Raw genomic sequence first — 11,464 nt, forward strand, 5'->3', positions numbered from 1 at the left:
ATGAATGGCACCTTGGAGTGTTGTTTGCATTCCCTCTTCCCACGTCAGGCGACCTTATCGATTTCCTTTTCCTCCTCCTCCCCGTCAAGCTATGGCCCTATGTTGTCATCTTGAAGAAACACAAGTCGTTAAAGGCGTGAATGGCAGCAAAGACCTCGTATAATTGAGTCACGGGTAGAGAGGCTTGGGTCAGGGTCCACACGTTCCAAAGTGACCTGCGCTTCTCAGTTGCTCCAGCAAGCGCCCCTTTGATGCAGCAAACAGAGCCTACATTTCTTGGGGGTGGGGGAACTTCAGAGGTATCTGTATTCCCCGTGAAGAAAAAGAGTTCAAAATGTGCGGTCACCTCCTCTCTGAGCTTTATAGAGTCGCCCCCTTCTAAGCCCCCGGTCTTTATCCATTTCGTACTTATGGACACCTTCTATGCATGGCGGGGGTCTCCAGTTCAGGACAAGCAGGATTGGAAAGGATCACATAACCTGGCATTAGCCCCCGAGGCTGTGCGATTCCGTGGCTATGTATACCCCCACCTCTCGACTACGAGGCAGGTAGGAATGGAGTATCCGATAGCTGTAAAGGGAGGCACTGAGCTGAAATCCCAATGACACGCCGTTGGTCCTCTACATCCCTCCTTTCTTTACGTCGCCACCACCCCGAGGGCCAGATGGCTGACTTCATACTGTGCTTTCTGATGTGGCAAATGGGCGCGACGGCAGTCCTAGGGCGACGGAGAGGCCGGACTTGGGGTCCAACTAACCCACCTGAGTCAGTGTTTGGTGTGGGCACGAGTTGGAGTCATGAGTCTCTGTTTCTGACAGGTCTGTTTGATTCACTGGCTATTCTTGGCTATTTGTTTGCGTCCTCCGGGATGGCTGTGTTTCTCCTGGTGTGGGTGGGAAGGCCGGGTTGAATCACCGCCCACCTGAGGGCAAGGTCACATTCCATGCCGCGGGATTCAGGAGCAATCCTTCCCCGCCCTCCGTGCTTCAGCATATATGCTGCCGACGCGGAGGGCACCCCACGCGGGTGTACAGGGAGCCAGAGCGGCAACACTTCCCTCACGAGGACCCACAAACCCTCGTCCTTGGGCTCCGGAGTGTGGACGGGGGAGACAACCCGCTGTCACTTTAAGAGAGAATCAGTGCGCCGGGGGGGGGGGGGGGGGGGGGGGCCGAAGTGTCGCGAGAGTTGCATCAAGCCGCGACCTCTCGCGATGTTTGGCCCCGCCAAGGGTGGCCATTTTGAAGCCCACCCCGCGGCTGGTTGCCCGGGCTGCGTCTCCCACCCTGCGGCCGGGGCCAAAGCTGGCTCCGCGGGTGGCTGGCCTGGGGGCGGCCCGACCGACGCGATGTGGCGGCTCCGCTGCAAGGCCAAGGACGGCACCCATGTCTTGCAGGGGCTGTCCAGCCGGACCCGGCTGCGGGAACTCCAGGGCCAAATCGCCGCCATCACCGGGATCTCCCCCGGCGGTCAGCGCATCCTCGTCGGGTATCCTCCCGAGTGCCTGGACCTCAGCGACGGGGACACCGCGCTGGGGGACCTGCCCATCCAATCCGGTAGGAGGCCCCGCGGACCGCGCCGCGGCCGGCCGCACGCGGAGGGACAGGGAGCCGGACGCACCGGGTGGCTGGGGAGGGGACCAGCCCGGGGGCGGGGGGGCGGGGGTGGGTGGTCGGAGAACCCGAGAGGGGACCGGTCGATCGAAGGACGGGGAGCTCTGACGGAAGCCCGGGAGTTGTTCAGCTGGGAGACAGGACCCGGTTGATGACTGATCAAAGGAAAGGGAGCCCTGACAGAAGCCGAGGGTCGGCTGGTGGACAGGGGACCTAGGCGAGAACTGATCCAAGAACGTGGAGATCTCTGACAAATGTTGTCTACCCGCTCGTCTTGATACCTGGACGAGAAAGTGAAGCCCAAGGCTTTCGGAGGCCCTCTTCCCCAACCTGCCCTTCGGGGCTCCTTCATTTTGTTTTCCTGGTGTTCACCAAGGTGTAAGAAAATGTGGAACCTGATTTGCTATCCTGAAGGTTCTTTCCCTATCCTGATGGGTCTGTAGGTCTGTAGGTCTGAAGGGTGTGGGATGCTTTTTCTTTCCTGATTTGTTCATGCAGTACCTTGCATGCGCACTTAGCTTGACAGATATATTCATTATGTAGTTTTCAAAAAGCCTTTCAGGTTCTAACCTACAGCAGTTCTTTCCCCCTGGTATAAAAACTTGAATGTCAATGTTAGTAATTAAAAGTTCCCCATTATGTATCAAGTACCCTTTAAACACTAGAGTGGATGTTAAGTTTCAGGAGGAGAACCCCCTAGTGGCCTGATCTATAGTTAACACCTGGAAGGAAGATTTGTTTTTGTAAAGGCAGAAAACATATGAGGAAATTGTGTATTTGAAATGTGCCTTTTTAAGTAACTTCAAAGATGTATTCCCCAAACCTCTTGACTAAACTAGGATGTAACTTGAAGTGGATTTCCCCCTCCCCCCATATTTTGTTTTCATCTTTATGAATAATATCTAAATAACTAAAAGTTGTGTGTCATTTACAGACTTGGCTAGTGATTACCCAGTTTGTGTGTAATATCTCTGCAGTTCTGGATTCTTTTTTCCTTTTTTTAACAGGTGACATGCTGATCGTTGAAGAAGACCAAACCAGACCCAAAACTTCGCCTGCATTTTCAAAATATGGTGCTTCAAGTTACGTCAGGGAAACTTTGCCTGTGCTTAGTAGAACCACCGTCCCAGCAGACAACTCTTGCCTCTTTACCAGTGTGTATTATGTCGTGGAAGGAGGAGTCCTGAATCCAGCTTGTGCCCCTGAGATGAGACGCCTTATAGCACAAATTGTAGCAAGTGATCCAGACTTCTATAGTGAGGCAATACTGGGAAAAACCAATCAAGAGTACTGCGACTGGATCAGAAGGGATGATACTTGGGGAGGAGCAATTGAGATATCAATTTTGTCCAAGTTTTATCAATGTGAAATATGTGTAGTAGATACACAGACAGTAAGGATTGATCGTTTTGGGGAGGATGCAGGATATACCAAAAGGGTTTTGCTAATCTATGATGGTATCCACTATGACCCGCTTCAGCGTGTCTTCCCTGATCCAGATACCCCTCCTCTGACCATTTTCTCCTCTAATGATGATATTGTTCTTGTGCAAGCACTGGAATTAGCAGATGAAGCTAGAAGAAAAAGACAATTTACTGATGTAAACCGCTTCACCCTGAGATGTATGGTGTGTCAGAAGGGATTAACTGGCCAAGCAGAAGCAAGGGACCATGCCAAGGAGACAGGCCACACCAACTTTGGAGAAGTATGATCTATGCATGATGAGGGCTGAAGCCTACTACCTCACAGATCCAGAAGGCTCTGGGTTTTCCAATAAGCTATTCGTAACCCTAAAGAACAAGGACACAATGCTTGAACCATCCTTTTCACTAAGACCACTAAGACACTGAAATTCCTTGTTAAGATTAAAATTAGTGTGCAAGTTTACAGATTGTGTCTACAGTGGTGATACGTGCCCTCTCTCTGCTAGGGTGACGGAACAGGTGGGCCTTTCCACCTACTGACACTATCCTGAAGACTGGATTTTAGTATTACAAACTAGCACCCAGCAGCTTTTACTTAGAGAAGAAATCATCCTATTTGGGGTAATGTGGAAGGCCTCACAAAAGGCCGCTGGACATAGACCCACCACCACCGTTTCTCCATAGTAGATTCTTTCAATAATGGAATGAGTTAATAGTTTCTAAATTATGAATTGATCCATCAAATGAAGATACTCAGAACTCTCAAAACTGGTTTTATACTACAATTTGGTAGACTTTATAAGTGTATGCTTAACCACTTAGAAGTTCATGAAAAACAACTTTTACAGGGATCAGTCTATTCCTTAAGAATGTTATCTAAAGCAGGAATCTGTTGAGTCCTGTTTAAGATTTCTAGTGTATAAAAGTAGAATTTATAAGGGAAAAGGTGCCTGAGCAGCTTACAGAAGCTTTAAAGACTGTTGGCCTCACATTTTAATGCAGTTCATGTATTGATCTTTGTCACATTGGATAAGATTTTAAAATTAAGCAGGGTATGCTTTTTAAATGAAGTTTTTTGCCGTTTGAGTGCTCTACTTGCTTTTTTTTTTTTTTTGTATACACATATATCTGAAGGGGGTATATTTTCCTCAGCTTTTTTAAAAGAGCTCTTCCTCACCCCGCCCCTCCCCAAATAGATCTTCGTTGAACGTGATAATGTTAGGTTTCTGTTTGTTTTTTGTAAGACTCTGCATATCTAAGCGGTGTTTCTCTGTTAGCCTCATCCCTTGCCAGTGCTCTTTTGAAAATGCCACATGACTTGCAAGTTAGCATTTGCTTATCTGCCATCTTTGACTTTCACACAGTTTTAAAATAATTGGTGTCATACTTTTGAGTTTATTTTACGTCCAGAATATGAAAGTTTCACAGTCTTTGCCTTATATCAGAATTCTGCTTCTGCCTTTTGCTTGTTGGACTAATCTTAAAGGCACATGCCCTCCAAAATTTAGCTTCACTACAAGATCTTCCAGATAACGTGTTCTACCTCTTAATGCTTCTGAAGATCAGGGATGCTCAATTATAACTCATTATGTATTATGTCATACAATGTGAAGGGGCTTGGTGTTGTGAGGTTTTGTTATCTTACTCTCATCTGTCTCACTTTTAAAATGCCGGTGGTTTTACTTTCTTTGAAGCACTTGTATCCCTTTCTACATATCTTTTTTTGGGGCAAAGGTTTTGAAATTGAGATGTTCCCTCTAGCATTTTCACTTAGTGAAGATAGCCATGTAAAATTAAACAGTTTAGGGGAAATGTTGCTTTAGGGAATAATTCACAAAGTGTGCTTCCAGTCATCAGATGACATTTCTCTAGTGTACCTTTTATGTTCATAGCTGGTTTAGGGTTTATAAATTATTTTGGTCAGTCTCTGTTCAAAGTGTTGAAACTTTCTTTGACTGAGCCTTAAAAGTAGCACTTGTAAGCTGAGGGCACTTAGTGTATGAATATGTATGAACACATATGGTATACAAATCTCTTTGCTCTGTCATCTGGTCTAGGTGGTTCTTGTATTTCGTTTTCCCCAGAAAATAATAACTTTCAAACCACAGATTAAGAGGGTACCACAGGGTAACATCCATCATATTGAGCTTTATGCATCATCATTCATAAAGTTTGTCTTATCTCTTCAGGAGTGAGACTTGACATTTGCTTAGATCTGGAACTTCATGCAACAAATATTTATTAATATATAATGTTCCAGACATGTTTTGCTGTTTTACAACATCATATTTGTCACTTTAAAACTGAGTATATATTAACGACAGTGGATTCACTTCACAAATGGAAAGAAATAGAATGCTGATATGTTGCTAATTCAGACCACTTTAAAACTGAGATTTAGACACGTACTTGGCATATTTATCAAGTATTTTCTTCAGGGGATATTTTATCATTTACCTAGATTATCCATTCACCAGGTATATACTCAGTAAAACTGCTACTTGGTCAGAAAGTTATTTTAAAATGGATTTTTAAATCAGTCATTTGCTGAGATTCAGCACTGGAACCTTACAGCAGTATTCTGATTGCAAAACATTCAAGTTGAAGTACTTTTTGCAGATAAGTTATTAAAGATTGAACACCTAAACTGCTCATTCAAAACTCAAACCTGTAAGGTTCATGGAATTTAAAGGATCCTTTTGTTCTTGTTAGGCTTATGCTCTTGAAATGAGTTATATATCATGTAAAGTCTCATTGGGAATTATGAAAAAAGTATATGTACTTTTGCAGCAGGATTAAAAGAAATTTTTGCACTGGGGCACAGAAACTTCTTCCTATTTATTCAGCTTTTGTCTATTCTATAATATTTTTTAATTAAAATGAAGACAGTTTACATTAGGGGCAGAATAGGAATAAGCTTATTCTTATTTTCACTCTATCTCCCCCCACCCTTCTTCCCCCTGCTCTCTTTTGGCTTATGTATTAAGTATTCTGTAAAGATGCTTTCTTAGGTAGAGAGAGAAAAACCTGTGACAAAGTAACCTTAAGCCCCCAGGATATTGCATCTTTTTTACTAGTGGTTCCTCCTTGACTTGTTTCTAGTGAATGAGAAATGGGCATTGTCAAGTGATACCCTTAAAGTATGGCCATTGGTCAACCTGACCCTGTTGTTTACTGTTACTGCATTTGAGTAGTCCAGGAAGTTCAGGTCCCAGCAAAATCAGGGTCAGGAATTGACACCTAAATATGTCCCTAAGTGCCCAATGCCTAACTCTCTAACTTCTTCCCTCTAGCCTGTGTAGGGATTAAAACATGAGCATTGCAAATTGTCCTACCTAAACATAGTTTCTGGGCTTTGAGGAAATTTTAGTGTGTAAGATTAAACAACCATGATTTACTTTTTTTAAATCAGGTGGCCTTTTAAACTTAAGATATATTAAGATTTTCTTTTATGTGTTGATGCTATTATTTGCAGCACTTTAAAAAAGATATGGAATGAAAGTTTACATAGCCCTCCAGGGATTTTGTTGAGGACACTAAGATACAATCCTTGAGTTGCTGGACATTAGCTCTTTGCAGTGTTCAGTGTATGTAGTGGCACAACATTGGTGTTTTGATAACAACGGAACTTGATTTCAGTAACATTAGGAGCACTGTCTTTGAAAAAAATGTTACTTCTTATCATGTAATTGTTCTTTGTTATTTGTGTTACATGAAATATTCAAATTTGTCCTTGTAGCTCTTCAGTCCTAAGCAGGCTTGTTGTAAGGAAGTAGGGTTTTGAGTTAGAGGCCTTAAATATGTCATATACAGGCAACATCATTAAGTCTCAAGTGAAACATGTGATATGAATAAGCTAGTTAGCTTTGTTTCACAGTGCTGGGGATTAAATGCATGGCCTCGTGCTTGTCAGGCAAGTATTCTACCACTTGAGTTACATCCCCAGCTGAATAAGCTAGTTTTTAATAAGCACTATATTTCAGCACATTTCACCCAACATGAATGAATAGAAGACTTCCTTGATCATGGGAAAATACTTCGATTTTTTTCCTCTCTGGAAACTAGCCTATTGTTTACAGTGCTTTCAATATTTGACTTCTGGAAAAAAAGAAGTATTACGCTGATACTGAGTCATGAATGTTGACTGGGGTCTTAAGAATGATAATCCTCCTATGATATTTCATATTGAAAGGAGGAAGGAATAGCAGATTAAAGTACCTCTAAAAAAGGAAGAGATTATCAAATGGATGTATTCTAATTTATGCTTTTCAAATAAACAATATTCCAAGCAATGCCTTTGCTACCCCAACCCTATTCCTCCATTCCTTAGTGTAAAATGCAGCAGGGCCATAGGTGGAAAAGGTTGGCATCAAAGTATCAGGCCAAAATTATAAATATTTTGCTATGATGACCTTTTATACTTACATTTTAAAAAATCCTAACCTATGTGTAGGAGTTTAGAGATAGCGAAGGTATGATTTAGTTAATGTTATATGTAAACAAAGCTTAAACTTTGAAAGGTATAGGGGTTTTTTGTTGTTTGTTTTCACAAAGATTGCCTGAGTCTTGACTTTGTAATGGTATAGAATATGTAGTTAATTATCAGCTGTAAGTTACTTAAAGGACCAGAGGACTTCCCAGTTTTCCAACTCATGTAGTGCCATCCAGGTAGGACTCATGCTGTTTACAGGAACTATGATAGCATGGTAAGGTTTTTCCTTTAAAAACTTGAATGCAGCTTAAAATGCAGAATAAGTAAACATAGCTTGTCAAAAAGATAGAGAATAACAGCAGGCTTCTAGTTCTCACATTGATATAGTAGAGACAGAAGCGAGAAACCACAGGTAGAAACTGTCAACTTTAGAACATGACTTGAAAAGGTAGTAGGGATGGGCAAAGCAGAACAAAGCTGTTTTTCTTGGCATAAAATATTCTTTCGTAACAAAGACAGTGTTTTCTCATTTTCAAAGTGTTCTTTTGTCTATTTGCCAGCCTTTTTTTTTTTTAAGTTAATGCATTGCTGCTACCTGGAGATGTCTAATTTCATTTTGTACAAATCATGAGATTTGTTTTGCCATTGTTATATTGCATTTTATTTATGAGGTGTGTGATTGAAAAATATCTAAATGCTGTATAAAATGACTTGTTTTAAAGGAATAAATGAACTGAAAACATTGCTGTTTGAGCCTATTTGGGGATCAGGGCAGAGGGCCAGTGAAAAACTGCTACACTTAATTACATATGATGAAATCAAACCACAGTTTTGACTTATGATCCAAATTTGCCAAACCTCACCAAATTCATATAGGTGGACTCAATGAATCTAACAGGAGAAAGTGTTTGTACCTTTTTTCACACTAACGAGCATTATTTGAAATATTTCTTTACCAACTAAGTTTCTTTCCAAATCTACAGTTGTACTTTATTGTCCTTTGCTAACATATGTCCAGAAAAGAATGTTGAATTGCTCCTGCTCCTTTTTAATAGACAGAGCTGTGTGGACTTAGATGCTTAAAAATTCTATGGGAGGGATGGGAATACGGCCTAGTGGCAAGAGTGCTTGCCTTGTATACATAAAGCCCAGGGTTCGATTCCCCAGCACCACATATATAGAAAATGGCCAGAAGTGGTGCTGTGGCTCAAGTGGCAGAGTGCTAGCCTTGAGCAAAAAGAAGCCAGGGACATTGCTCAGGCCCTGAGTCCAAAGCCCAGGACTGGCAAACAAAACAAAACAAAAAATTCTATGGGAGTTTACTTTGTTGCCAACATTTAAACACTTGTAACAACTCCAAGGTCATGAGACTCTGAGCTTAGGCTTTCTAACTTGAATTACTTTTCCTTGATGGAAGATTGATAAATCCTATATGTTTTCATAGAAATGTTCAAATAGTAGAAAAGATGGAAAACATTACTGGGAAATTTAGATAGCCTAGCAGCTCTTAACAGGTCTACACAGAAGCATTTGGAATAATCACTTTAATAAATGGTCTAGATATTCTACCAAATTCTATAAACATGAATTTATTTTCTCCAGTGATATCCTTTGCAGTAAACCATGTTGCAGAGCACATAGAATAATGGCAATGGTTTTAAGAGAGACTAAACTAACCAAATTAGTGCCATGGTTATAATGTGTCATCAGCAGAAATGTCCACTTATCAGCACTTAGTTTTTATTACATCAGACAGCAGTCTCCAGAGGAAAGAGGACAAAGGGTTGGAAAGAGAAGAGGAGGTCTATCAAATGGGAGATAATTTAGGACTGCCTTGAGCCTAGGTGAGAACAGATATGATGTACTTATCAGGAGGAGAAAGGGAAAAGACAAAAGAGAAGTCTGAACATGGACTTTACATTATGTGTATGCATGCACACGCGCGTGTGTGTGTGTGTGTGTGTGTGTGTGTGTGTGTGTGTGTGTAGGCTTGAACTGAGGACCTGGTGCTGTCCCTGAGCTTTTTAGCTCAAGGTTAGTGCACTACCACTTGAGCTACAAATCCACTTCTAGCTTTTTGTGTAATTAATTGGAGATAAGAGTTTTATGGACTTTCTTGTCTGGACTGTCTTCAAACCACTATTCTCAGATATCAGCCTCCTGAGTAGCTAGGCTTATAGGCATGAGTCACCAGTGCCTGGCAACAGGTTTAAATTTGAACCTGTTAAAATTTAGTGTTCCTTACAAAACTCTGAATAAATGATCTCAGCCCTCAACTGGGACAACTGAGTCCAGATTCCCATGGAATCAGAACCAAAGGGGGAACAATCCCACAGTTAGCAATGCCAGAACTCCTTCATCCACATCTACTTAATTATACCTCTTAGTTCCCATTTAGTTATTTAAGGTTTAAGACTTACTTTGGTGATTAATTTAGTGATCTATTAGATAGGGCTTAATCTGGCCTAACCTATGATTTGCAGCCAAATTAAAATTATCCTCATTAGAATTCTTCCCTATCTGTTCTCTTTCTTTAGTCCCTAGTTGAAGAACAGCTTCTTCCTACCCCCTCCACCCAGTATTTTAGAGGTTCACTTACGGTCCCAACATAGTATCATGAACATGTAGGGCACTAAGGTTGTTTCCTAAGGATGGTGATAGTATATTTTCAAAGGAACTTAACTTTTTAATTTGGAAAGGAAAAAAAAGACAAAAGATACATGTGACTGTAATATGAATAAGTATCATGAATAGTTTGGATGGAGGCCCACAACTATTTTTCAGCACTGTAAAGAGCCCAAAAATTGAATGTGGTTTTCTGTGGTTTATTTTGGCTTTAAAGCTGTGTGTGTGTGTGTGTGTGTGTGTGTGTGTGTGTGTGTGTGTGTACCACTTGGGTAGAGGAAGTAAGAAGGGACCTCAACGAGAGGTCAGGCTGATTATGAGGGAGGTGACTGTACCCCAACAGCATACAAAGATGGACATAAAGCATGGAGAAGGATGAGTGAGGTGACCTGAGCTGTTGTTAGGTTTCAGAGTCAGGTTATTAAACAAGAACTCATAACAAACAGCCACACACTTCAAATTGCCTATGTTTGCCAGGGAGCCCTGTACTTTCTGGTATTTCTGACTTTGGAAGTCTTCCCTCCCACCTCCTCACTCCTGTTGGAACCTTAGATCCTTCAGGCAAAAACAAAGCAAAAGTAGAATTGATTCCAGGGAAAACAGTCAAAGAGAGAATAGCAAAGATCGAAGCAAGGAATCATGATTTCTTCCAGCTTAGATGTTTGTGTGATTTGTGAGAAAGCTGAGGCTTGTAACTTCAGCTGTAATGACTTATTTCTTGAACTGGTTATTAGGTACAATGGTGTTAGTCCAGTGTATCTGAAATATTTCATGATTTTTCCAAAAGAAATGTCTAGGGGAAAAGAAAAAAAAATAGGATGTCAAATTCTGTGTCTCTGGATCCCACCTAATTATTCTAGTTTTATTATAAAGTGAAAAACTGTGTCTAATCACAGATAAGGCATAGCAGATTGTGCTACTACTCTCCTAGGGATTAGTGCTCATTAAGTCAATTCATTTTTAAAGCAAATGTCCAAAGTCATACACCTATGAAGCTGGATCCACTTCACTGACTCCATCCATGGGTGTTAACGCTGGTCACATTGAACCCTTGATTCAAAGATGCCCTTCCTGCTTTGTAAGTATTATGACATCATATACGTTGGAGTGACATGTCAGGAAAAGAGGTCAGAGCCCTACCGTGCTCAGTCAGCTCTGCTAGCCATATGTTGCTGGGAGGGTCCTGGGTTGTGCCCGACTTCCTCAAATTTCCTTCCTGCTCATTAGTCCTGCCGACCTGTTCTTCATCTTGCTTCTAGGATCATTGTTTTTGCTCTACTCAACCATGATTACAGAAAGAGAAATGGTGGAGGCAATGAGTCATCTTCTTGTAAAAAAAAATAAAAAATAAAAACAGTGAAATAGGAAAG

The 11,464-nt window shown here is 41.7% G+C and overlaps 1 protein-coding gene across 1 annotated transcript; it reads left to right on the plus strand.

Annotated features, from left to right (window-relative positions):
- The first annotated feature begins 1,184 nt into the window (after positions 1 to 1,184).
- On the plus strand, positions 1,185 to 6,716 carry Yod1 (YOD1 deubiquitinase). Its single transcript, XM_048356996.1, has 2 exons — positions 1,185 to 1,556; positions 2,621 to 6,716. The coding sequence occupies exons 1-2, from the start codon at positions 1,214 to 1,216 to the stop codon at positions 3,322 to 3,324; spliced, it is 1,047 nt and encodes a 348-aa protein (XP_048212953.1). The 5' UTR covers positions 1,185 to 1,213; the 3' UTR covers positions 3,325 to 6,716.
- Positions 6,717 to 11,464: the final 4,748 nt, after the last annotated feature.

Source organism: Perognathus longimembris, chromosome 11, assembly GCF_023159225.1.
Source record: "Perognathus longimembris pacificus isolate PPM17 chromosome 11, ASM2315922v1, whole genome shotgun sequence".
Taxonomy (NCBI): domain Eukaryota; kingdom Metazoa; phylum Chordata; class Mammalia; order Rodentia; family Heteromyidae; genus Perognathus; species Perognathus longimembris.

Coding starts and splice junctions, on each gene's coding strand:
- Yod1 (XM_048356996.1), top strand. CDS start 1,214: ATGTTTGGCCCCGCCAAGGGTGGCCATTTTGAAGCCCACCCCGCGGCT. Junction 1,557..2,620: donor GGACCTGCCCATCCAATCCG/GTAGGAGGCCCC, acceptor TTTTTTTAACAG/GTGACATGCTGATCGTTGAA.